This window comes from Poecilia mexicana, unplaced genomic scaffold, assembly GCF_051168715.1.
Source record: "Poecilia mexicana isolate PSO_F unplaced genomic scaffold, ASM5116871v1 scaffold_20, whole genome shotgun sequence".
Lineage (NCBI taxonomy): Eukaryota > Metazoa > Chordata > Actinopteri > Cyprinodontiformes > Poeciliidae > Poecilia > Poecilia mexicana.
This window is the reverse complement of record NW_028263389.1, coordinates 13,904,638-13,932,394: the sequence shown is the minus strand read 5'-3', so window position 1 is coordinate 13,932,394 and position 27,757 is coordinate 13,904,638. Positions and strand designations below refer to the sequence as shown.

General features: G+C 37.7%; 2 protein-coding genes across 2 annotated transcripts in view; one reads left to right on the top strand and one right to left on the bottom strand.

The window, feature by feature from the left end:
* The window catches only part of LOC106916593 (sodium/hydrogen exchanger 9-like), an 83,102-nt gene extending 77,265 nt beyond the window's left edge, over positions 1–5,837 (bottom strand). The window contains exons 1-4 of the mRNA XM_014984979.2: positions 5,580–5,837; positions 4,454–4,653; positions 460–537; positions 222–298 (exon numbers count right to left, since the gene is read on the bottom strand). Coding sequence (XP_014840465.2) covers positions 222–298; positions 460–537; positions 4,454–4,653; positions 5,580–5,730 — 506 coding nt within the window. The 5' untranslated portion in view covers positions 5,731–5,837. The remainder of the gene's footprint in view (positions 1–221; positions 299–459; positions 538–4,453; positions 4,654–5,579) is intronic.
* Positions 5,838–7,537: 1,700 nt separating this feature from the next.
* dipk2ab (divergent protein kinase domain 2Ab) overlaps positions 7,538–27,757 on the top strand; it is a 38,221-nt gene continuing 18,001 nt past the window's right edge. Inside the window, exons 1-2 of the mRNA XM_014984978.2 lie at positions 7,538–8,069; positions 18,640–19,513. Of these exons, the coding sequence (XP_014840464.1) occupies positions 18,860–19,513 (654 nt within the window). The 5' untranslated portion in view covers positions 7,538–8,069; positions 18,640–18,859. The remainder of the gene's footprint in view (positions 8,070–18,639; positions 19,514–27,757) is intronic.

Genomic DNA, 27,757 nt, shown 5'->3' with positions numbered 1-27,757 from the left:
ACGATGTGCTGGCATGCTATTCAAACTTTGAATTCTGTCCTTCAACAGCAACACAGTGGATAATGAGCACATAGAGAAACCCTAGTTCCTGCATATATGACATGGTTGGGTCTACACATAGACATAACTAGATTAAAACATAAGGTACATAGAAACTGAGATACACATTCTGGAGTGTTTGTTGCGTGGTATTGATCAGTGTGAATGAACAGAACACTTACCCTATGCACAAGGAGCTGATTATGGTGCCCAGAAAAGCATAGGTCACAATAGAGCCCAGATTCCCCACGAATCGCCTCTGGAACACGAATCAAAAGGCAGATGCAGTCAGTAAAACATGAAACATTCAAGATCTGTTCTCAACACATCCATAAATGATGCAGCACAAAATACAATTTTATTTTGTTTTTTTATTTTTTTATCTGGTGGTCCAGTGGTCATCAAACGCAGCCGTCTCACCTGATTCAGGGTGTAAGCCCCAAAGAAGATGATGGGTGGCAGGAAAAGGTCGAACAGGATTTGCGGATCAAGCATAGCCTGAAAAGAGAGTCACTTCATTTATTGGATGATTGATTCAGTTGTATTTAAAAACACATGCTTAATCGAAGTGTTGTTTTTGTTGCATTGATTTTGAATAAAATCTGAATCTTAAGGGATGTACAGAGATCTCTTTGCGTTTCTTTTACTGTGCTAACGACCACTCAAAGGTAAGAAAGATTGATTCTTTGTAAATGAAATGATAAATCAGTCTTAACAGTTTTATTTGCTAACTTCGCATAAAGGCATGTAGATATATCATAGACAAATGCTCTTTATTGAATTACTTTTAAAGGGAAATGAAGCAAAGTTTTAATAAATGTAAAGTTTACATTAGAAGTAGGTTCTCTGTATGATTTGAAGCACTGACAGTTTTTTTGTTTGTTTGTTTTGCTTGAATTAGAAGGTTGTAATCAATTCTAATAAATAAAAACATATCAGAAATATATGAGGTGTTGTCAGAAAAAATGGGGAACATAAGATACTTTGATTAGAGTGCCAGTATGTACTGACATAGTTGCTGAAAGCTGGAATTGATGGTATTAGCTGCCTCAAAGCTCTCCTGCACTTAGTGATTTTATGACAGTGTACTGATTTAGCACACTGCCAATGTGTCTTGAGGTTATATGATTAATGAAAAGCACAATGCAAAATGAAAATTACAGCTGTCTGTATCCAAGAAGCTTCTAGAACATATACAAATAAGAAAGTACCACCATTAAAGCTGAGCTGTGCCATAAATTAGCAATAAAATCCATGCTGCGAATTACCTTCGACACAAACGGTAGCCATACTGTGAGACATTTCTGTATTTATATCCTCTCTGAATGCTTCTCATCTCAGCCAATGAGATGCAATACCAGCCAATCTGTAAGGCAGGATTCCATGTACAATTTCACCCTTGGATGATTTTAATTTGTATTGTGGGTAGATTTGTAAAGAAAAAAAAAATGCAGCGACCTTCTGGTATTATTTAAAAATATATACTATTAAGGGGAAAAAAAAAAAAAAGACTTTGAATAGTCACATGTTCTGTCCAAATGTTGAGGTTTGGTGAGAATCAAAGACTGACCTTAAACTAACTAAAATAACAGCCTGAAGAGCATCAAAGAAGTGGATAGATGAAAGCCTCTGCTAATGTTTTTGATCTAGGACATCCTCGTCCTCTAATGAATATTTACCAGAGGTGAATTAGCTGCATGTTTCAGAAAATTACAGAACACATCCAATGTTGGAAAGTCCATTATAGAAACTAGCGAGCCAGCATGCTCTCTGAGTAATTCTGCATTTAAAGAGGTAACTAGATCTACAAATTGCTCTGCAGCCATAACCCAGCACTCTATAAATTACTTTTGTGTGGCTGCAATTACCAACAAAGAACAGCATCCATGAATTTTTAAAATATAAGATAAACACAAATAAGCACGACACAAACCAATATGGCCACTGCAGCGAGTAAATTATGCATATCTTGGCAGCTATAGTCCAAGGGCCACCTGCACCACTACGTTGAAGATGGAGGTGTGCTGTGTACACTAATTGTCTTCTCAGCTCAGCAGTGCTAAATTTAATCAGACCACAAACTTTAATGCTGTTCTCCCCAGTGGCACATAATGGACTCAGTAATGCAATGAAATCCTCATCTCTCTCTGCTAGCTCCCCATATGTATCAGGCGTAATGGCTCAAAGTCTACACACGGTCTGACTGATGTAATGGCCTCTATGGTAGCCTCTGCTGGCTTACTAATGAGAACTTGGCTTTCTTAACGGGCCAAGGAGTCGAAGCCATTAGAGAAGAGTTACACTTGGCCTGCGTGATTTGTAAGGTCCACTGCTGGTCACTTCCTGGTTTAAAACATCCCCCCTAAGCTTCATCAACAAATTTCTAAACGCACTCCACATTCATGCTTGGTGAAAATAACTTCACACTTATTTTCTGTGAAGTGCAGAAAATAACTTACCTGGCCTTTTCGTACGACACATTTCTCCCATCAAATCACTAAAATATAATCTCAGATGCTGGTATATTGATGTTGTTTTTTCTATACTGTTGTTTTAATCACTCAAAGATAAATTCTGATCGTTTGCCACACGGTTTTACTGTTAATTATTGTAAATTCTTTTTTTTTTTTTTTTCCCCCCACGTTTTTATTTAACATAATTTATCCTACGCTATTTGCGCCAAGAAAATATTGATTACAAGTACTGGAAGGGAGGTCAGCACCATTCAGCTGTTGAAAAGCAAACATTTGAGAGCCAGAAACTATGGGGAACAGGATAAGCCCACTCCAGAGTAGAGACTTGCTTCTGATGTTATCTCGGGTTTAACAAGGAATATGGACACATCTGTGTGTTGTTACTGCTGAAGCACTCATTCCACCACAGTTCACATCTATTCTCCCCCAAAACTCTTAGATAGACTTAACTGTAAAAATGTCCTCATGGCTGTTTTTGTTCCTGGTGCTTGTGCTCTTTTTATCTACCAAACGTTTTTCCATCCACTTAACTTTTCATTACGACACCTTGTGAAAGCAGACTTCCACGTGTTCGGGAAGGCCATAACTTAATATGACTTTTTTTTTAATCAAACATAACTTTCATTAGCTTATGCTATAATCTGGTACAGCACATCAAATGGTTACATTATAACTTTTATATAAAGCTTATAATTATCATACATTAGATGTAGGCCACAAACTTTACAGAAATAAATTCATGAAATAAATCACTCCGTGTGCAATTAGTCTATATAGCAAGCATTTTCTGTGTTTTTCAATATCATCTCAGCTAAATGATAATCAAATGCATTAGTATTGCATTTGATTTGTAAGCATCTTACAGTGATTAAGCTGCGATTTCAAGAAAACGTGTGCCTATATGTTTTGACTTCCACGTCAGGTTTGTGTAAAAATACAGGCTTAAGATGTAGCATGAGGAAATGTGTCTACATAGACTAAAACTTTCTGATCAGCATTTTAAACACCATTTCTCCAATGGAGTTGATAAGAAAACAGTGACGGAGCATATTCCTACATAAAATCTTCAATCTCTTATGAATAATGATCTCGCTGCAGCCTTTATAAATGAAATTAATTACCCCCCATTTCCACCTCTCTAAGTCTTCATCAGCCATAAATCTCTTCAAGGCTACAATTACCATAAACTGTACACATCACTGTATGCTTTAGTGTCTGTGTTATAATAGAGCCTGTCATTTTAAAAAGGATGGGAGCTATCTACATCCATTACTGCGCTCTGTGCCACAGGTTGAAGTGTGAGGTGTCTATTCAAGAGGAGAAAACCTGCAGTGTCTGCTCAGACACTTTCCTCTCTTTTCTGCAGTGCAGTGCAATCTGCCACCAATATCCCCTCGCCAGAGTATCTTATTATGGGAATTCAGCATGTAGACAACAAACTGAGAAATTGTCCTGAGTAGACATTTTTCTTCAAGCAGGTTAAATTATGCATTCAAAGAGTTTGAGTTTGTTGTTGCTACATATATTAACCTAAGAACGAAAATAATCTGCTTCACTTGAGTGTCCTTATACGACACATGGAAAAAAAAAAGCAACCTTCCGTATTTGTCCCCTAATAATCCCTAATATGAATTAAATAGCTGCCTTCCTTTCTTTATATGCGCTACCGTACTTTTCTAATAACAAACGGACAATGAAAACGACCCGGAAAACTAATAACCAGAAGCCATTAGAGGATCCTGTTGATGCAAATTCTTGGGGTGCATCCAGAACGCTTCAAACATTTCTGCTCCGATGCTAATTAAACGTCTTTTCAAAGCCAGTGGGTTTGTAGGACACACCGCTTCAAGTTGTACTAATCACACAACATACAAAAGCTTATCCGTGTAAAAGATTTGCTTTAATCTCCGGTGAAGGTCAAACTAAATTGCCATAGTTACCGTGTGAGGACTTGGGAGCTGCGAGCATCTTTGGCCCTTCTTTTCAATAAGTCTGTAACAGTGCCCGTGGGATGAGATGTTGACCATTATGACGTGAGGGGTGCTGTTTAGACCGTGGCAAGAACAAACGCTGCCCATGTTCTCCGAATGCTCCTCTCGGTCCACCCACAAGTACCTGACAGCTAAACCCAGAAAGACACCTGCAAAAGATTCACAAAAAAATGCTTGCGAAATGTAATCAAGGTCAATCAAATAATAATAATAAAAATAATTTAAAAAATCTATTAAATGCAAATAAAGCATAACTGCTGATTATTATCTTTCCAATTTTGCCTTACGCTTGTTGCAGCTTAGGGCTCAGCAGTAAAAGAAAATCATGCGATAATAGTGGTGAATTCAGTAATGATGATATGACTTGAACAAATACTCTTTTCAGCTTTCAGTTTATGGTGAACACAGACCTGAGTAGGGAGTAACAGAACAGAACTTTTCATCTGGCTAATGAAAAACTAAGTTGCTTGGCAATACAGTTTCTTAATCTCTTTAATGAAACACCTTAATGTCCCCATAAAACAGTTTCTGCTGCTTTAGCAGGAGCATCACAAAATGTATTACTGGCCTACAGAGCACCAATTCATTGGACTTGCATAATTCAATTATATTTTTCCTGTCCAAATGTCCTTTACAAGTTTGTGGTTCATTGCACATCCTTGCTGTCAATTAGTCAATTTTATTTCTCTGAGGTCAATGGAGCAAGCATGGAAAGTCCATAACATGATCCTATGTAGCATGTCTGTATTCTTTTATTCTAGTTGACCTTAAGGAAAATTAAAATTTTCTGAGAAACAGGCTTTTTCCTTTAAATGTTGCTTAGACGTAAGCAACAATCGATTAAAATAAACCCCAATCATGCGACTATGTGTATGATTAATTGTATTTAGTTGTATTAATTTAATGGAATACATGTACTTTTCAATGATATTCTAATTTACTAAGATGCACCTGTAATGTCCTAACTTTTCTGGAACAAACATTGTGACACATTAATTGAACTGAGTCCAGGAAGTGTTGCTGAGCAGCAGCTTCCGCGATTTACCCTGTAAGAGCTGGGTCTGGGGTTACTTACCGTAAAACATTGCACCTCCAGCTTCATTAATGAGTCTGTATTTGAATTGCTTTAATTTCCAAACGCTGATAATTGTTATTAAGGCTAAACATACTGCGGAGAGAACAAACAGTGCCGCACTATCTTGTCGACCCCTCGCGGTGTTTGACATCTTCACGGTGTTTGGGTCAAACTTTTCCTCTTCTGAGTTAACTGTGACACTTCGGAAAGACGCCACTGCAACATCCGCATCTGCAGCGTGCGTGGCGCCTTTCAGATAACTCGGAAATTCGTGTATTCTCGTCACGGACTAATAATAAACTTATAAGGGAAGGAAGTCTTAGCTGATATTTATCTTAGTATGTAATTACTTAAAGACGAGCAAGGTTAAATATATCTTTACCTAACGTGGGCAAGTTTAGACTCTGAAAATGAACATAAAAACTAAAGGATATCTGACAGTGTGGAATTTTTTTTTAAATGGAAGAATTAGCTTTTTTAATTTGTCACTTATCTTTATTGTCTAACTACTTCCTTTGCCACTAACTGGCCTTCCATGTGATCTTTTTTTTTCTGTGCCATTCTTAATGTAAATTTTTGACTTTATATTAGCTTCTTGTGTAGTAAACTACAGGCTTTTTATTATTGCATTTTATTTGTATCTTTTTTGTAGAACTGTGATTTTCCGTATTTGCTGGTAAACGACTCAATGCTTTGAGTTTTATTTATTTTTATTTATTTTGGCTTGTATGATTGCAGGGGATACTTATTCAGCATTTGAAAATATCTAAAGTTATGAGTAAAGTTTTTCATCTTCCACCAGGTGGCGCAGTAGACAAACTAATGCAGGCAGCGCCTTCATCATTTCAATAAAATCTAGCTGCTCATTGACGCTGTAGAGTAAATGTGTCTAGAGCTAAAAGTTGCTTTTGTGGGGGAAAATGTATTAGGTCATATTCACAAATTCATTCATAATTCGTAGAAGTTGAGACAGTTGAACTTTTCCCGCGATAAACCACTACTGAAAAACATTTTCCCTTATCTTTGAGATTTTAAGATTTTATTGTAGCCTATTAAACATTGTTTAATAAACATCAAATTTGTTAAATAACCTTGAATTTCACTTTAATAACTATATAACAACTAAAATCAAAGAGCAATGTTTATTTATTTATTTATTTATTTATTGTGGGTTTTGATAAGAAAATCCAGTAATTGCATTATTAATTTCGTTCTTAATGATTGTGGAACGGGATGGTCACGATAGAATTATATATATATAAATATATATAGCATCCCGAAATACAAAATATTGTATTTTCAGTACAAAAAATACAACCTGGAATTAATAGATGAAAAAGAGAAACAAAACATAGCCTACTTATATCCACCCACTACACCTGAATTTGTGCAAATATGTACTCCAGTGACGTCACTGCCCATACACATTAGGGTGAGTAGTTTCGATTTGGCTTCAAATGCAATAACTGATACAATTTTTTTTTTTCTTCATCCTTGTCTAAATCCATTAAGAATTTGCAGTTTAAGAGTTTAAACTCTTTAACACCACAATCATATTTGTGGTGAATATGAATGAACAAAGAGCGCCTCATATATAATTGTATGATAATCATACAATTTGATACCTGACTATGAAAAAAATGTCAATTTGTCATTTCACTTTTTATTTTATGACCACTTTAAAATTTTTATTTAATGTTTCTTGTTAAACTATCCAACATCCATGCATGGATCCTTACAGCATCTTGCACCTTACACACATGAAGCCTGAGCACTTTTGTAAAATATTCATAAATAAACCCAAAATAAGAGTTAATTTCGCTTAATCTTAGAGTTCTCAATACAATGAGAATAATAAAAAGGGAGAAATTATGCACAGGAAGGCGGCGTTCCAGACTCGACAACATGTATTAAAAATGTCGCTAAGCAACCACTGCCGCAAAGCGACGTCGGACGTCGTAACGAGTAAGGATGCTTGTGTTGAAAAGAGTCGGCACAGAACCCATTGTGGTGTGTTGAAGAGGAGTGAGCGGCTGTCTGAGAGAAGGAGAAAAGAAAAATTTGTGTGAGCACAAAGAGGACTATTAAAAGGGGGACAGAAATCAACGTTTATGCACCACACGTCTGCTGCCGCCCCCTGTGAAGAGGGACCTTTACGTCCACTCGGAAAAAGATCCGGAAATTGAAGAGTTAAGAGCCCCCACAAAGCCAAGTGTTTATTTCAGCAGCTAGCAGGCTAGCTCTTCGGCTAGATGTGTGTAACTGAGCTGGAAATTGGAAGTCCGTGTGGAGTCGTCGAGCTCTGGAGAAGCGGCTTTTCCGTGAAGAGATAAGCGTTGGCTGAGATTGTTTTTTTTTTTGTTTTTTTTTTTTTAAAGCACCGTACGCTCGACTCGAAAGTAGGCGCAACTTTAAAGAATGATACCAGCTGAGTGAGCTCTGACCGTTTCACTATTACTTCACAGCCAGAAGAGCGGAGAAGTCTGTCAGGTTTGTTTCATCGTTTCTTCTTTCTTGCTCAATATAGCTGAATCACACGTGAACTGGTTTATCTTGAATTACTGGGATCCGCTTCTTGAATCCCAGATTCCCTCAATTTGTGAAGGCAGAAAAAAAACAAAAAAACCTCCTTTGTGTTTCTCAGCGGTTCAGTGATACTTTGAGCGTCACTGTTGGGACTTGAAAGATCATTAACTTCTAAGATAAAGCCCCTCGTGGTCACGAGGAGGCTTTTTGTTATTTTTACGACAAATCTACCTAATATATTTCAAATAATCTCCCTTTTAATAATTTTCCTAATTTAGACAAAAAACTGTTCACAATACAGACATGTACACACTATGTAAAGTTATCTTTTAATGAACAAAAAGTGAGCTTACAATAAAGCGTCATTAAGAATTTAATACACAGCTGACATTTTAAGCAATGTCTTTAATACACAGGAGAAAGAAAAGAAACGAAAAGGGGGTAGAAAAGATGCTGATACAGTATTCAGACAACCTAAAACAAACTATATCGCTGCAGACTTTTAGCAAAAATAATAAATTGTATTTGCAAATTCATCCCGTTTTGTTTTAAGTTACAAAATCTGTCACTACATTTATACCAAACACACCATCTAATGCTGCTCTAAAAATTAATTTGACTATCTAAAAAAATACAGTGTGGCTAAACATATCACACTAACTTCATTTAATCATGTGCATTTTGTCTTGATGTTCTCAGAGTTCCAACAAGTGCGTAGTTAAAGTAACGCACTCAATCATGGTGTCAGTTTTTGGGATAGATCAAATTCACCATAGCTTTTAAATGAAAACGATAACTGCCCTTCATCAGCAGGTTCCTACATGAGATTATCGTCCAATAATAATGCCGTAAAGAGGTGCACTGATGATGCTTTTTTTTTTTTACTCGTGCTGATCTAAAATTTTCTTTAAAGTTTGACCTGCTGATTTGTACTGCAGTTTCCTTAACAGGATGCTTCTTATGACTTATGAGTTTATGCATGAGAAAATATGTTCCTAAACTTTATCAGGTGTTTTTGGGTACATCAGAGTGCATGCTTTTAATTAATATATTTTTTTATGAACTGGAAATGGTGCAAAATCTTTGCTTTTATGTAATTAAGGAATAGAAAATCTTTTTTTTTTTCTTCAGTATTTCACTTGCAGATAAAGGCTTTCCAATCTCTTATTGATGAATTTCTAGTTTAGACAAAAAGCATAATTTAGATTAATTGCTAAAAGACATTTATTGTGAGATTCACTCTGTAATATATGGCTGCTGTGGGGCTTTAAAGAGTCTAAATTATTGCTTTCAAAAAAAATCTGAAAATTTCAGCTCTAATAGGTCCTAAGAGGTCTTGAATGACATTTTTACTGTTGTCTTATATTTCTCCTGCTGAAGGAGGCTTATTATAGTTTAATTCATTACGGCATTCATTACCATTTGTGCATATTTAACTGGGTTTGACTTAAAAGTATAATTGTTTTAATTGGTTGGGTAAAACCTGCCGTCAAAAACAGTACGAATAAAATATACTGACAGAAGGGGTTAAAGTTAATGAACCTACGGAGGCAAGTACTGGAGTTGCCTGCCTGTGCTTAAAAAAAAACAATGTGTTTTTTGTAACATTCTTTATTGATTTAGATCTTGATAGGTTTAAAATAAAATTGATCTTGAAAAGTTTAAAATATAGCAGTAGTTTAACGTTTTGACGTCTTTGAAAAATCGTTATTTAAATTTAAAACCTACAAAAGTGAGAACATAATTTCCATTCACAGTTGTGCTCTTGATTTTATTTCACAGGAAAATATCTTACTAGAATTGTATAAAAGATTCATTTAAGACTTTCTGCTGGTGGTTGATTTGAATGTTTCTGATTGCTCTGCGGGGGGGTCGTTTTGTAATTGCTGCCTAAAAGCTCCCAAGGGAGCGGCGTATTTTTATTTATTTATTTTTTTACCTGGAAGTCGACCTAAAGCTAAAACAACAGCTACAGCAGGCAAACGAACGTGTCTGGAAACGTCATGTAATCAGTCAGTTGTCCAAACGTTTTCCTCCGTCTTTTTGCTTCAAATTGCTGCATCTTTCAACAGCTTGTTTTTAATCAATAACGTTGCCAAACTTGATGTGTTTCTCTTGCGTACTGCATGGACTTAAATCAATGGATGGCTCCTCAAAATCCAGCAGAGGGATGTAGGTTGTGAAACATGCTGTTGAGCAAATCAAACAAAACAAATATCTGCTTTGGAATCCAAACCTGCCTGTGCTTCTGATTTGCTGCATCGTTTTGTTGCAGAGCGCACCGTATTGATATTCTCTTAAAACCAGCTGCTCTTTGATTTAAGGATGAGGTGGATAAGCTAATGTTAAGGTGATGCAGGTAATTTGTGCAAATATTGGAAGCACTTTATTTTTCTTTTTTGTCAAAACGTCCCCTTTGACTTGCGTCTCACTGTCCCACATGTTTGCTGTTTCGAGGCGATCCAGCTGTTGCTGAAAAATTATTTTTTTTTTGTTTTTTTTTTATTATTCTAAAACATTATCGATTTGCCCCATCAGTAACCTTGGCTACAGTACAGTAGTTTGTTTCCACAGCAAGAAGCGGACAGTGCAACGCGACCGGTTATAGCTGGTGGCTATAGAGCGGGCTCTTTCCTGAGCTTTGGGGCTTTGTGATGATGCCGGCAGCCTCCCGAGCAGACATTAGTGCGTTTGTGTGCGCGACCTGTCAGACAGAGGAGAACAGCCACTCTGATTCAGTCACAAAAGCAATAACTCAAAGTTTCCCTTTTTGCCGGATTTTAATTAGACGCACATTTTGCTCCATTTGACTGAGTCCTCATAATTCCAACATGCACCCTCCTTTTGCGTTTCCAGTGGAATAAATCAAGCATGTTGCTGTGTGGCTTGACTTCATTATGTTGTAATGAAGTTTACCCCCAGGTGCTGCGAAAGGAACCGCTTACCCCCAAATGTCGGCTTTTCCTTTTTACTGCCATTATCTGAAACCAGTTTTACACAAAGAGCTGGGGAAAATGGGTGAACATTTCCATTTTAACCTCCCTCTGTCTTATCAGTTATTCTGTCAAAAATGTAAGTTTAATGCAAAACGAAATATTAGATTACCCTGTCCTCCTCCACTGTGTCGACCTTTGCCATTCTGTTTTAAGCCTACGCTGAGCCTGTTGCTTCATCTTGTGCTTTCTTCTGTCCCAGTAATGAGCCATTTTGCGGCTCTTAACATCTGCCAAACTTGGAACGTTCTGCTTGCAAGACTCATCTCCAATGCATGAGGAGTCAGGCACCCTTTTGATTTGCCCTCTTTTCTTGGAAAAGTGCTCACCGAAGTACTTTGTAGAAAAAGCATGCTGACAAACTTTTTTTTTTTCTTTTCTTGTTCCCCCCACCAAGTTCCAAATTTGGTAGTGTTTTTTTTTTTCCTTCTTCTTCTTTTAATGATGAAAGGTGAATTGGTGCTTGCTCCAAATAAGGTGTTCCTCTTGATCTAGGCCCTCTCTCTTTATTTTTGTGTCACCGTGGGAGAGAAGTAGTGTCGGGGTGACTAATTAGAAACACAAGTTTTCTGTGGGCACTGTCAAGTTTGTCTAAAAAGACAACTCAGCTTTAAAGGTTAACACTATGCATTCCAGTGTGCAACATCTGTGGTTGAATGCAAAGCATCTGGCTTTTTTAAGAGCTTCAGGTGAACTTTACCCTTGTCAAGAACTCTAGTTGGTGACCTTGCCCCTTCAGTGCCTCACAGTATGCCTTTAACTCGCACGTATGGTTAAATGTATATCATTTGCTGGCTGAAGTAGCTCTAAACGGGTATACCCTGTTTAAAAAGCCTTAAAATAAACAAATATGTTGCAATAAAGTCATCTCTAAATAATTATCAGAACTTTTGTAAAAATTCAACTTTAAACAGAAGTGTATTTATTCCCTGTGGGGGAAAATGTGAAAACATAATGTCTAGTCCACTAACCTTTCCGTAAATGGCTAATGCTGCTATTATCTTTATGTGTAATTGCCTTGATAATCCTTACCTCACCTCTGAGATTTACAAAACCTATGTTTTTCATCACAATATATCCATTTCATATCAGTCAATGTCTGTAATTGATTAGTTTTTTTTTTTGTTTGTTTGAAATATTTGAAATACTGCCAAACTGGTGACGTGACCTTCCCCGTTTTGCAAGCTGCTGTACACATTTTCTCCTTTCATTCCGCGCTATTGTTTTTATTATTATTATTATTATTATTATTATTATTATTATATTTTAAAAAAATAAATGAAACCTGACTCTGCTTTTGCTCAAGTCACTCAACAGGTTGTTCCTAGCTTACCAATGAGTAATTAAGTTGATGCCACTCACCTTTCTCAGCTGGCCTTGAGAAATTGAGAGGCCATAGCCTTTCCATCCCCCAGAATGCTGTGCGGTTCTGGATCGGAGTTCAGTGAAATTATAGAATATTCTATCAGATGTACTTTCTGTTAAAATTGATCATACGTCTACATATATTTTTATATTTATTGCCCATTTTATGACGGAGATGGAAAACTTTAAAAGATGAAACAGCTACTTTGTTGTACTCTGTTCCTGATCCAAAAACTGAATAACTTCGACTTTTATTCGCTGAATAACACGATCCAAACCAAAGAGTGTCTGTGTCAACACGTGGTAGAGCTCATGCATGCGGCATTCACTGATTGGAAAAAGATTGGAGTTCTGAGTTTCCTATCCGTTGGTCACCTCAAGGCTGATCGAGCTGAAAATTGCCTGACTTGGCCAATTTCTCAGTGCATGCCTTATCCTTTCCAGGAGTGCCAGTGAATGTCGAGGTTGCTGTATTTAGCTGTGGACCCTGAACAAATTAAATAAACTGTTTTGCAGGTGTGAAGTAATAATAATAATAAAAAAAGTAACTCACTGGGTAATTAATTGAGGGCAAAAAATATCCCAGTCTTATTTCACCACATTATACTTTCAATTAACTGAATGATTTAATCTTGATTTAAACTTCAGCAGCAGCCTGCTACAGGAAATATTTTTTAATCTATTAACTTCCTGGTTGATGAATTGTCTGCCTAATATTCCCAGGAAAAAGAATCGCAGATGAGCCATATGCTCGATTTATAGATGTAACTGACAATATATTAAGGATGTTATCGCCTCACCTCACGTCTTTTTCATTAACAGAACGGCGTGTGTAAATTAACCCATCACTTGAACAATTAGTGCACTTAATCAAGTTTGACACATAAGCTGCTTTTCATTAATCTGGTGACAACCGGACGTGTTTGTGTGAAGTGTGAAGTTTTTATTTCTCGGGTTGGGGGAGGGGTGGTTAGCATTCTGTGACAGAAATTTGAGGAACAATGTGTCACATCACAAGACGTTACAGTTGCTTCAACTCATCTGCGGATCAACGGGGCACCGTAAGTTGATTCAAACAATTATCAACTGCTAAGATGATTCGGTCAGATCACTGCTCATTGTTTTTACTGTCAGCTAAATAAATAAGAGAACATTGATGCTTCTCCAGTGCAGATCTGCTACTGTCTGAAGTTATAGCCAGTCGGTATTTACAAGTCTCGCTTGTCACGGTTTTAATGAAGTACCGGCTTTTTATTTGCTCGAAACCCAATTTTAATGTCAAAATGCAGTGTTTTCATGAGAACTGTACCTCTAAGAGAACGTTGAGCTTTTGACAGGGGAGCAGCGGCTTAGCTGTGTGCCGACAGCATCTTCCGGTGAAATGAAACATTATGCTTTCAGTAATCTGACAGCATTGTCACAGTAGTGCCATTAAATGCTAAGAAGAATAAAAAGTTTAAAAAAATTGTCATTTAGTGTATACCAGTAATACTCAATGAAACAAAACTGAGTCTCACTTGTCTAGAGAGTATCCAATTAGATCCCTTGTTTAGATCTTTAGAGTCAAAGTTTATGTTTTATCATTGATGCCCATTCGGTTTTTTTTTGTTTTTTGTTTTTTACACCAGATGTAGCAGGACAAACACCTTCTGAAAAGTTCTATGGAAAACGTTGATCCACTAAGTCTGTCGGGTCATCAAGATGTTGTTTTTTTTTTTTTTTTTTTCTCCCCAAAATCTCAGATATGACTTTGCGTTCTTTCTGGTCAGTAGTGGTCTTGGGGGTCACCCACGGCGGCCGTTTTTGCCCAGTCTTTTCTAAATGTTTGCGTCAACAGCACAGTCGTAAGGAAACAGGCAGAGAGAGAAAAGGGGAAGAGATGCATCAAAAGTGCTGAGCTCGGGAATAGAACCCCAGACAGCTGCCTCCAGCTATTGGGCACACGCTCAAACACTATTTTTGTTAAACATGTTTCTTCTAACTGAGGCAAGTAAAGCCTGCAGTGGTTCAGATGTTCTGGTTGCTTTTTGTGTCCTCCTTGATGAGTCCATCCATAAATCAATCAATCAGTCATGTTCGCGAGTCAGGTCATGAGGGCAACAGCATAATCTGAGAGAACCAGACTTCCCCCTCTCCAGTTACTTGGGCCAGCTCCTCCCAAAAAGTGTAAGCATTGTGTATGTGAGGAAACTGTGTAAGAACTTGAATGTATTTTTTGGTGCCTTATTCAGCTGTATGATTTGATCTTGTTCAAATTATAAAAAAAAACTCTTTAGTAATATGCCAAATAATCGCCCATCACCTTTTGCACCTCATTAGTCAGTGATGTTCAGCTCTTGATGTCGCTCACCCAGGCTCTTTCTGTCGTTCTCCCAAATGAAGAGGGAGGTGAAACAACTCCATGGTTTTGTGGGCTGGCATTCAAGCCTTTAGTTCATCCTACTTAAATGTCATATCTTGCTCCCAAGATTTTGGAGCTACGTCTGCTGCGGTTGCCTGTGTCAAACACTAAACGGCACTTGAATCGGGCTTTTAGAGCAGCAGGATATTCAGTTTTCCTCTCAAGCAATCAGCTTCCTCTCACGTCTCTGCAGCAGAAGGCAAGCACATCCTTGTGAATCCTTCTGAAGCTGTCGTTTTTGAGAAGGGTGGAGGCACAACTCCACTATGTATTCCTTTGTAAAAGTATTCATACCCCCATCCACAGTGTGTCCCTTTAAGGTCACAGACTTTAATACAATTTAAAGGGATTACAGTTAAAGTTGTGCTTAACTGTAATGTGGAAGAAAAACAAACATGGAGTTTATTTTTTTGAGTAGGCACTGTTTCAATTTAGCTTTTGTAAGAAAAGGCCAGTAATTCATTGAATTGTCTTTTTAAAGGATAGTTGCACATTTTAATTTCAGTTCAATGTATTTTCAGTTAATATCACTGCTACTGATGATGTCATTCTCGTGATCTTTTAATTCTACATTGTTATACATTTGGTGACTGGGCTTTAAGCTAAAGGAGCACATTCTTAGTTGTTTTCAAACTGAGTTATAGTGCTGAAATGACTGATTATTGAATAATTGTGAAGTAATCTAGCAATTGGTTAATAGTTAACTAGAATATACAGATTGAAACATGCCATTTTCTGTAAGAATAATTAATTAAAACATACATTTTGCATTTAAGATGAGATCCTTTGTGTGTAAATATGTTAGACCCATACTCTTCAAGTAGTGTAGTTATCTACAGCTGGTTCAAATTATTTAAAAATAATGTACTATTAGGCATCTTTTAATATCCAATTATTAATTTTTTAATAAAGAAAATGAACATCAGCCTTATTGATAAGTCAAGCAGGAAAGGCTGAGCTTTTCACTTGTTAAAATGTTAATATATTTTTAACTGTATTCATGCTTTGCTTCTGTAAAGGAATACAAAATAGTTGCATTTAAGTAATAGAATGCTTTTCCCATTTAAAAAAAAGGAATTTAATTATTTATTTGTATCTTTATGAATTTGTATTAATCTACAAAATAAACTTGAATGGTTAAAAGAAAAATCTGCAAAATGTGCCACTGTTTTTTTTATATATATATTATTCTTTTAATCAAATTACTCAGTTAGTAAGTCACAGTAGGTGAACATCTTTATGTCTGGTGCACAAAATGACTTTTGATTCTCTTCATGAAAAGGGATTTATCTTATTTCTTTTATATATATATATATATATATATATATATATATATATATATATATATATATATATAAAAATTCCCTTCTCACCCTTCGCGGGTGGTCTCTTTCATCCTCTGAGCTCGGGTCCTCTACCAGAGGCCTGGGAGCTTGAGGGTTCTGCGCAGTATCTTGGCTGTGCCTAGAACTGCACATTTCTGGACTGAGATGTCTGATGTTGTTCCTGGGATCTGTTTGAGCCACTGCTCCAGTTTGGGGGTGACTGCCCCGAGGGCCCCGATGACCACAGGCACCGGATCCCTACCAACACCATATATATATATATATATATATATATATATATATATATATATATATATATATATATATATATATATATATATATATAAATGGTTTTTAATTACAACTCGGTGTAAATTTAGTTTTGGTTCATCATCGAGCTGCCAAGTATGTTCTGCCAAGTTGTGATATTCCTTTCTACAATATCACAGCTCCATGAAACTTGACTGATGTGGGTCATGACTTGTCATTATGGGAAGTCTCTCAAAATCTGACCAGTTGAGAACCACTGATCTGAACCGTTCCCTTGGAGCACTGGTTGTGTTTGGAGATTGAACTTGTTACAAGGTGCACCCCGCCCCAGTTTCAACTTGTTTGTAACCTGTAGCAGATTGTCCTCCAGAATCACCCTGTATCTAGCTAAGTTCATCCTCCCATCAGCTCTGACCAACTTCCTGTTCCTGCTGAAGAAAAACCTACCTACATCATGATGCTGCCACTGCCATCTTTCAGGAATCAAATGAATAGTGCACAGTGTGATGTAAGGCATATTGTTTTATGTTTTACCCTGGATTTTAATTCAGGTGTAGCAGAGTAAACGGGGCAGGGGGCTTGTACAAATCCACACCTTGCAAGATTGTATTTGTTAAAATTTTTAACTATCCATCAATTTCCTTCCAATCAACAATAAAATAACAGTAAAATTAATTGAAGTTAGTGGTTGTAATGTGACAAAATGTACTTTTATAAAATTACTTCTTGTAAATGTTTATGCCTAAAATAACAGTATTTGTGTTTTATTAAATATCAGCTGAAGAAGCAGACCCAAATTATTTTAAGAAATTTGAAAGTTTTAAATATTTTCTCTTGGAAGATAAAAAGCAGTAAATGAAAACTGTTTTTGCCTTAAAAAAAAAAAAGCAACATAACTGTCTGTGTCCTCCATGTTTTGGATATTTTCTATTTTTACATTAGTCATGTTAGCCTGATCTGATCAAGGTATTTCTCAGACAGAAACGAGACGCAAGCGTAAATGCCTTTTGCTCTTATCTGACACATTGCAGGCGTCTCTCAGAACCTCTGCTCACTGGCTGCGCTCAAACCTCGCCTTTTAAAAGTCTGTTGCTTCGATCTGAGAGGAGAATCCAAGGAGCCCGTTGACACGCCCGCTAATGGTACTAGTGCGCCTCCTCGTTAGCCATGCCCTCTCAAGTCAGCAGTCCTAATAGGCGTGTCTTAATGAGCTCTAATTGAGAATGGCTAATTTGCGTGGCCTGAGTCATTGTCTTTCTTAAAGCGCCTTAGAAGACTCTGCTGAAAACCTGATTGGAGAGTCTGGGACGTCTTCATCAGGGGTATACTATCAGGAGCTTTTATTCTCCCTCTGTTGCCTAATCTCTTTCATTCATTGCTTTTACCATTTCACTCCTCTGCTGACACCAGTTTGCTTAGTGGGGATATTCACAGAACCCCTCTCCCTCAATCACAAATGTTATTCCAGTGACACCCGCCGTTTTTTTTTTTTTTTTTTTTCAAAGAAACCACTTCAAAGTGTGATTAAAAGGAAGCAGGGCAGCTCTGATCAAAGGTTAAATTTTGCACAGCGTGACTGTCTTCACAATGCAGAGCAAGATTCCTCCTAAGATTCCTGAGCGCAGCGTAACTGTCGAGGCAAGCAGTCTGCGAGTTATTTAGCCGTTCTTGGGAGGACAAGTGATGGATTTTTGTGTGAGCTCCTCTGAGCAATCATCCTCAGAGTGTGTACGTTTTCATTTACACTGTAAGAGAGTTGTATATTTCCTCTTAATTTGAACACTGACACTTTATTTTCTCTTCTTTTTTCCCCCTCCACCCCTGCCTTTGTCTCACAATAGAATATACAAGGAGTTTAAGAAAAAGAGGGCTCTAACGGCACTGGCAGGTTTATTGCATTGGCTGTAGGCCAACTCATTTTGTCCCGAAAAGTAATGAAATCTCCTAAATGACCCAAGCAATTCAAATTTGTGAGACAATTTCCTATGCCACTGAAAGTCCTTTTTTTTCTTTTATTTGATGTTTCACACTTTGGGAATTGGGTTAGGGCAAGATGAAATAACCATTTTTCAAATTGTTATCTCTGACCAAAGGGACAATTTTAGATTTACGCAGTGCAGTTCTCTTTTATTTTACCCAAAGTTATGAGTTCTCCTTTTTCTCTCTGTTTTTAATTTCAGAACTGCTGGCTCCCAGACTCAAGGAAGAGAGAACATGACGCACTCACCACTGCCAGAGAGCGGCAGTGGGCAGATGTGCCAACCGTGCCCCTGCCTGCAGCTTTAGAAGTTTCCACTGCACCATGACAGATAATCATTGAGGTTTATTCCCTGACATTTGACTCAATACCCTTCCTGATTCCCCATCCCTTGGTACCCAACCATCCCCCCCGTTCCCAACATGCTGCGGTTCCTGCCTCTCAAACTGGGCCGACTGTACCGCTGTCTGAAGCTGCTGTTAGTGCTGGGTTTGTCCGTCATCTTGTTGATGAACACTCACAACCTGTTCGCCTCCTTTCAGAAGAATGAGCTGACTGACAGACGATTCATTAATCTCAACAAGTGTCCCGCCTGCTTCGGCACCAGCTGGTGCCGCAAGTTCATGAACGGTCAGGTTTCCTTTGAGACCTGGGGTCGCCTGAGGTTTCTAGACGTCTTCAATGTCAAGAATGTTTACTTCGCACAGTACGGAGAGCCCAGGGAGGGAACGCGGCGCGTGGTGCTCAAGCGGCTTGGCTCCAATCAGGAGCTGGCCGAAATAGACCAGAAAATCTGCAAGAGGGCAACAGGCAGACCGCGCTGTGACCTCATCCAGGCCATGTACAAGACTGAGTTTGCCCGGATCAACGGGGATGTTCGCTTGCTCACCCCAGGCGTGGTGGAGGGCTGGTCGGACCTGGTGCACTGCCCCTCACAAAGGCTGTTGGACCGTGTGGTCCGAAGATATGCTGAAACTAAAGACTCGGGCAGCTTCCTGCTGAAGAACTTGAAAGACACGGAGAGAATGCAGCTGTTGATGACTTTGGCATTCAACCCAGAACCACTTGTACTGCAGGTATTGTGTCTTATCTTCCTTCTTAATTTGGTACGTTTTAACCAAAGATGGTAATTCTAGTTGCTTTTAGATCTGTATACAAAGACTTTAGACTTGACTTAGATTTGTGCTCTAAATACTTGAGATTTGACTCAAATGAGGTTTAAAACTTAGAAATTTTATTCTCATGTAATTAGAGATAAAAGAGAGCCAGTATTTAAACCACTGATCACATATCTGATGGGTGTACGCAAATTATAATAAATTCATGCAGTAACTTCATAATAATGACATAATTTTGTATGTCATGTATGGTTTTAGACAAGTTTTTGTTTTAGATTCACCCAAAAAATTTTAAAATGCAGATGCCATAAGGTTTGCTGTAAACCTTTCAAATCTTCTGACTTGGCGTGGAAAGAAAACCTTCCCAACCCTTCATTGTTCTCTGTGTGGTAAAGTTGTAGATGATTACGACATCATTCTTTGGACATTTCATATTCTTCAAAATATAGCCACTTCCTGTTGGATTCATTTAGAAGTTAGACATGAATATATTTCCAACTATTTCTCCTAATTTCCTTTGAGGAAAAAATATATTTGTAACAGGTATGGAATCCTTACAGTACGATATACTTGAAAATAAAGTCACAGTATTAAGACTTATTTTTAAACAAATATTTAACATGACACAATTGCTTTTGTTTTCAAAAGAAAAAAAATATGATCGCCACCCTTGCTAAAATCATAACACTGGTTCCTCATTAAAATAACTTACTTATTGTATTTGTAGTGGTTTTGAAACTGTTTTTTAAAACTTGACTTTATTGTCTTTCTAGTAACTTAATTTGCACAGCAGTTTACAGTACAACAGCTTTTTAAATTGAATTTTACATCTTTGAGTGGTTATATTGGTTGAATGTTTCTAAAAATAAAACAATTCCTGAATTCATAACCTACAGCAGTTCAGTGCTATAGGCAGACCAGATGGTATTCTTTGAAAAAATGTTTATTTTAATCTTGAGTTATCTCTGGAGAGTACACGGTTTTAAATTGTTCTCAGAAGGATGTTTGACTGTTGGACTAGAGGATAATAAATTACATTTACATAAATAGATGTTTGTCACCTGATCTGCTGCAGCAGGTGTTATCATGCTAGTGTATGAACTGCAGATCTTGGATTACGTACGGCAGGATCAGAGCATCAGAACCAGGGTGTTGGCCACTAAAAGCCCCCCAGTAAATTATAGGGTGGGGATCATCTTTTTCCTTCCTCTTCTATAGATCTCAGACGAGCAATTACACCCTTTCCTAAACTCTAGACTAGATCGCGACGGCATGCCACTATGTGGAGCACGAGCCTTTGCTCAGAATAGAGACGAGTTGAAGGCTGTGGCCTCTGAAAAAAATGAGGGATTTTTGGCTGGCGGCAAAATTGCATATTTAACACCAAATGTAGGGCAGTTCTGAATTATTCAAGGATGCATTTGTAAACGGTCCAAGTTGTTTTTAATTTTAATATACATCCATGTCGTCTGGACTCCAGTCAGTTGTGGGCGACTGGAGCAGCGGGATCTCTTGAGAGCTGCTAAGTGGGATCAGATCCAGTATTCTTCATCCTTCATTAATCTTCCAATAGTTTTTTTTTTCTTTCTTTCTTTCTAAATATGTTTTCCTCTGGAGATGAGTTTCACATTATGGAAATGTTGCTTTTATTAGAAAACTAAATTAACTAATACAACACAACATGTAATTACTTCATCATTTTCAGCGAGATTATTTCAAAAGCACAAGTGTTTTTATTTTTACTTTAATAATCATGTTAAACATTTCTTATATAAAAAAATATGCTTACTTGTATTTGAGAGGATGTTGGAAATAAAAATGTGGCCCATCTTTGTTCTGTCATCCAACATGTCAAACCCTGCCCCTCCATGCCCCATAAACACGCTCCACATCTTTTCCCCTCACTGATTTATGAGCAGCCAATCAATTTCAATTTCTATTTGGCATTGACCCTGTCTCGTGAGAGGACACAACAACAATGGTCTTGAGCCCATGTAGGCATTGAATAACGTGCGCTAACCCCTCCTCACCTTACACATACCACATTGCTCTGGGCAGTTTGGAGGACAAAAGGAGACCTTGTTTCTTTTTGCTTGGTCAAATCTATATAATCTGATTAGCCTTGTGTAGTTGCTCGCTGTCCTCTTTCCTTCCTTTCCCCAGCGTTTTATTCTGTCAGCCCATGTCCCTGCCTGGCTCTCTGTTCTGTGAGTGTTTCCTCCACAGATAATGCCATCAGTGTTTTTTAATGCCATTACACTTCAGTTCAGAGGCTTGGTGAATCGCCTTGTCTTGCAAAGAGCTTCAGACATCTCACACCAACACATCATGCACACACATTGTCCACAGTTCTCTTTTCTCTCCCACTCTCTGTAGCCCTCGCATGTTTACAGGGACTCATGAATTGTTTATCTTGTGCAAAACTTGTGACCCATGGGGGTATCACACATAGGCTGTGTGGTTGGATGGGATGTGAAGAAACCTCTCAGGTATCCTCAGTTCGTCAGCATCACTGAGCTCAAAAGATGAGAAAATTTGCTGAGAGACTGTGAGACCGTATACACAAGGTTAGGCAGCAGTGAACCATAAAGAATTAATGGCGTCTGTAGAAGTTGAACAGGAGACGTGCTGCACTACAACACCTCAGTCTCCTGTTTTTCCAGAGGTTAGGCTACTGCCTTGTGATTGATTCTGAACAAAAGACAATGGGATGTGGACTCAGTTTTATATCAGTGCGTGCAATAATACACATCACAAAACTGTTATTTTGCGATAACTCGTTGACATCACAGAGACACTATATTTGCGATGTATTTTGCAGCTCTAATCTACAAATGAACAAATCCAACAATACTGTGTGTTATTGTGGATTCCAATAAGTTGAATTTCACTATTTTGCATTTAATGATGTGGATATCAAGTAAATCTATACTAATACTGTTCATTAGCATTGAAATGTGCAGCATGAATGTTTTCTTAAATATTAATAACTTTATTACAAGCCATAGCTGCTGATTTATTTATTTTTTTACAATTTGAATGGAAGAATTAAGACTATCATGTCACATCACCATTTTGTTTCTTTTGGTAGCTGTTTTAAACAAAACTCTTTGGTATGAAATGAAGACATCTGCTGCTGATGGTTTTGTAGCGGGAAGGAGTTGTAATGGGAGTAGCAGAAAGTTTCTAAAGGATGTTTGTTTATCCATTTGGAATGTTTGACACTCATAGATCTAAATCTTAATTACCTTTTTCAGCTTCTTGAATATCACCGTTTTTAAGATGCTTCACTAATTTGTAGCGCAACTCCATTTGCTAGACGTCACTATGACGCACACAGCTACCAAAAGGTTTATGGACACCCTTTGGCTCCTGTTTGTCTGCCTTATTTACAAAATGCCTCTAAGAAACACTTTTGCTTTTACCTTTTGACTAAAGATAAATGGAATGGTAGCTCTGAATGTGTGTAGTGCTTTTCTGATCCTACCCACCATTCAAAGTGCTTCTACACTACAAGCAGTATTCATCCAGCCTCGGTCATAAGTGTTCATCCATTATTGTGATGATATGAAGATTGGTAGGCAACTTGGGGTTAAACGCCTTGCCTAACTGCAAATCGACATGTGTTGGGCAGAAGCTCACAACTATCCAATTGCAAGATGATTACTCTTCCCACTGAGTCACAGCTGCCCAAGAGTCGCATTGGCTCTTCTCCAGACGTTCATGCCTTGTTCTGATAGTTTTAGATTTCCAGCACCAACGTTATGATTTACAGCCATAACTTTGTCTGTAAGCACCAGCTCAGAAAAATGAAAGTCTTACCTTATATCATGGAATTTATATTGAAATATCCATTTTGACCTACCTTCATGCTCAGCATGTTCAAATCTTTTATTAGTCTAATATCATGTTGCCACAAATGTTTTACATATTTTACTTGTGATAAACACTTGTAGTAATTTAAATGTCATCACTTTAAAATATTTTAGATGACTTCACATTACATTTTGCATCATGAAACTAAAGTATTAATCTTTAGATTCTCTTTTCTCCTCCTTGTTTTGTTTTTACAGTTGAAAAATGTGAATAACATTTCTGCTGCCTGCCCAGTGAGCTGCATGCACGTTTAGAGGGGGCTTCTGTTTCCATTCTTTTGAAGCCACAGGCAGTAAATCGGCTCCGAATCACTATGAGAAACCAGACCTCCTTTGTCCGTGGAGAAACAATCTGCTGTGTTGTTTTCGGGTCTGGCCAACAATGGGTTTTCTGTGTGTTCTCTGTGCACGCTTACACACACACACCACCCCCTCTTCATTGTCACGTGGAGGACATTTTGGCTTTGGGGAGTAAATATTTTTGGAAGACAAAATAACAACAGGCAAACAAAAAAAATAAAATAAAATCTTTGTGCAATCAGAGACATCTCCTCTAACTTAATCATATTTCTGGTTCCTCTTACCAATTCTGTTAAATTGCTTTTGAAGTCTTTGTATAACTTTGATTAATCAACTTTTGTCAAGGTCTTGTCTCTTTGACTATCAGAAGAATTGCATGATCCTGTTTAATTTTACTCCTTATTCAAGAATAACTTGGTTTGCATGAGAAGTGAGTAATTTATTCTACTCATTTCCACGGCTTGAATCTTATTTGCCATCCTTGGATTCTCTCCTCCAAGCGAGATGACTCACTGATTCATCAGGTGATGGTTGTGTTTGATGAAGTGCATCTGGTCCAACCTTAAATTAGTTTGATTTAGCCCAGCTCTGCCTTCCGAATCATTAAGCTCGGCGAGTTTGCCAGAAGCATGTGACTGCACTTGCACCCTTTTTCAGTCCTCAGCCGTGTCGTGCTCAGCGAAGCCGAGAATAGGATGTGACAGGCCTGTGGGGTTAACTCAGTCAGTGGTTCGCTCATCTCCTCTAAAACTCAAATCTGTGCAGTCCAGCCACCCCTCTCCATATTTTCATTACCGTCTCTCATCTACTTCTTCCTCTGCCTTCATGCTCTTTCTAACTTGCTTGCATCACCTGACCAGAAGATGCACTTATGATATGGCATGAATTCCTTGTGTAGCTTTTGCTCTGTTTGAAACCAGAATGGAGGTTGATATACTACCTTATCTACTGTTCTGTTGGCATTTTTCAAACACCAATTATTCACAGCTCACTAAGAAACATACAAAAGACAAGAAGATGAAAATTTGAAAACCTGATGGACTGAAGGTATTTCAAACGGTGGTTTGGTAACTAAATGTTTAATGTAATCCAGTGGTTTGGCCTATTAACATGATGTAAGAAATTAGGACAAAACAAATATTTAGCTTTTTCTGGTTTTCTTTTTTTTTTTTTTTTGGTCTAAAATCCATTTCAGAAAAGCAATATTTTTACAGTGGTTCAAAAACTGGTAAAAAAGAACAAAAAAAAGCTCTATTTTAGACTGGCACTCCCATCAGTCATACACAATCCCTCTGAAAAGTATTCACACCCCTTTTTTTCACATTTTCATGAATTTGATTGGGATTTTATGTAGTACATAATTGTGAAAGGAAAATAATGAATACTATTAATATTTTTACAAACAAATAAGTCTGAAAAATCAGAGATCTGTTTGTATTCACTCCCTTTCCAGTGCATCAAATTCCCTTCAGAAGTTATCCTGAGTGCAAAGTGCTGTATATCAGTACAGTACTTCTGTGCAATCCTAATTGGTTTGTCAGAGAACATTTGATAAGAAATGGCATCATGAAGACCAAGGAATGCAAAACTCTATTTAGGTAGGAAGTCATAATAAAGCAGAGTATGGTAATAAAATAATATTTTAATCTTTAACCTCATAGCACGGTTCAATAAAACATCTAAAAATGGTCAGGAACCAATGCAAACCTATCCAGGCACAGCCGTCCACTTAAACTCAAAGGCAGGAAAAGCATTGCATCAATCACCAAAGCAGCTGAGAGACTCACATTAACTGGAGGAGCTTCAGAAATCCACAGCTTGTTTGAATTTGAGAAAATTGTCATTTGTGCACTTCACAAATGTATTTTTTTTATAAAATTGTAAGAGAATGCAAGCCATTAGTGGAAGGAATCCAATAAAAGTCCTACTCCTGTATTTTTGTCACCAGAAACCCAGTCAATAACATCCATGCTAGTTTGATTCTAGTCATAAAACATTGCAGCCATACTTCAGTTTATTATGCCAGTTGGTACAAAGGTTTTCTAAGGAAACCTAGTCAGTTAGATTGAGTCACTGAGTTCGTAGCAATCCATCCCCCTGGACAAGCATGTAGCAACAGTGAACAAGTCACATGATATCAACTTTCCTGCAATCTCTCACAGGGGTGCCATATAGAGGGGAAAAGTTAGGACAATTCCAAGGGTCCTTGACCAACAGGAGGCCCTCCACATTTTTTCTTTTTTTTTGTAGAAATTAAATAAAATGGGGCCCTGTCAATTACAAAATTAATCATATTGTGTTTTCTAAAATTTTTATCAGTAAAAATTGAATGTTACCACTGCCAGCCCAAAAAGCACACATCCATATTTGTACTGATCTGCATGAAATGGTTCGTTCCTGCTTAGTGCGCTTGACGGTGACGGTGTTCAGCAGCAGTCAGTAGAAGGCAAGAATGACTGTGGCGGTTATTTTGCTACTAAAAACAATTTAGAAAATCAGGTTTTCAAAAAAATTGAGATAAGAGAGAGAAAAAGACAAGAGTGCCAATTTGTAATCTAGTTTTTCTCCGAGAGGCGAGTAGACTGTCAGATTATCAACCATTCAGCAAAATTAGCTTAGCTACAGACTACTGTTTGCCTCCATTTCACTAGCATTTAATGAATTAAGTAAAAAAATTACCAACATATTATTTAACTTGTCCCTGTACCTTCTACCACACTTAACAGATGAATCAGTCAGCAGCAGCTCTAACCCACGTCCCTCTTGACCTGCCCTCACCTAAGTGACATTAAAGCTGCAGTATGTAACTTTTTAAAAATATATATATATTTTACGTTTGTTAAAACTGTCATATTGTGGCAGTACGGCATGAGAGATGATCTGCGAAAAATCTATTTCCTCTGCCTTCTTCCAGTGCCATCTAGAAACAACCAATCAGTGGCAGGAGAGTTTTAGTGCTGGTCAATCACAATTTTATGTGGCTGCTCATCCCCGATCCCCCTCGCTCTGTGCTGTGCTGTAGCTAGCGCAGCCTGTTGTGAATGCTCATTCTAGTTAAGCTACCAACGATGGCAGATAAACGGGTTTCCTGTAATAAGTTGTTTCTTCCCCATTAGCATATTTAGCAGTGAGTGAATGAGTTGATTGACAGCGCTAAGACCATCCTACTGGTTCTGATTGGTTGTTTTGGCCGGAACGTTGCATTACTTTAGCTAGCAATAGTAGTTCAGGGAGGAGGTGGAGGAGATTGGTTGTTTTCAGAGATCATCTGTCTCATACCAAACTGGCACGACATGACATCTTTAACAAATGTGGATAAAACATATTTTTTATTAAAGTTATATGCTGCAGCTTGAATAAAATGCAACTACATAGCATTTTTTGAGAAGTCTGGATTGCTTTATGTATATTTTTGTACGTTGCCTATGACTGTTGCTTGTGGGGAGAGCCATTTCATTTCGGTAATGGAAAAATTGTAAGCAACCTACTTGCATACTGTATGTGAACTGTTGTATCTAATATTCATGAGCAGTAAATATTGTCCTAGTAATCAGCATTGGACCAAAGAAAGCAAGGCAGTTGCAAGCCTTTAAAATTGTGATGCTTTTTGTGGGTCAAATAGACTCAAAAAATTGAAACAGCAGCTGCGTGGTGGAGCCCAGTCTAATTTTTTGTCATGGAGCCCAAGATTACTGGCGGCGCTCCTGATCTCTCATAAGGACTATGCACAAATTATCCATTGTGAAATATGGTGAGGGTGGAAGTATCATGGTTTGGGATTTTTTTTTCCTAAGCAGTAGATGGAATGTGGTCAGAATTGATGAGAGGACGATACAAATGTTTTCTAGCCTAGAATGTGGTTGTGACGGGGGGGTTAGAAGTTGAGCATCCAGCAGGATATCGGCCCTAAGCTTAGAATGGAGGTATTCCAATCAAAGTGTGTTTATGCAATAAAAATTAGTTCTTTGGTCACGTAAAATTAAGATAAAGTACATTCATTTTTGTTGGAAGAATGTAATAGAATGCA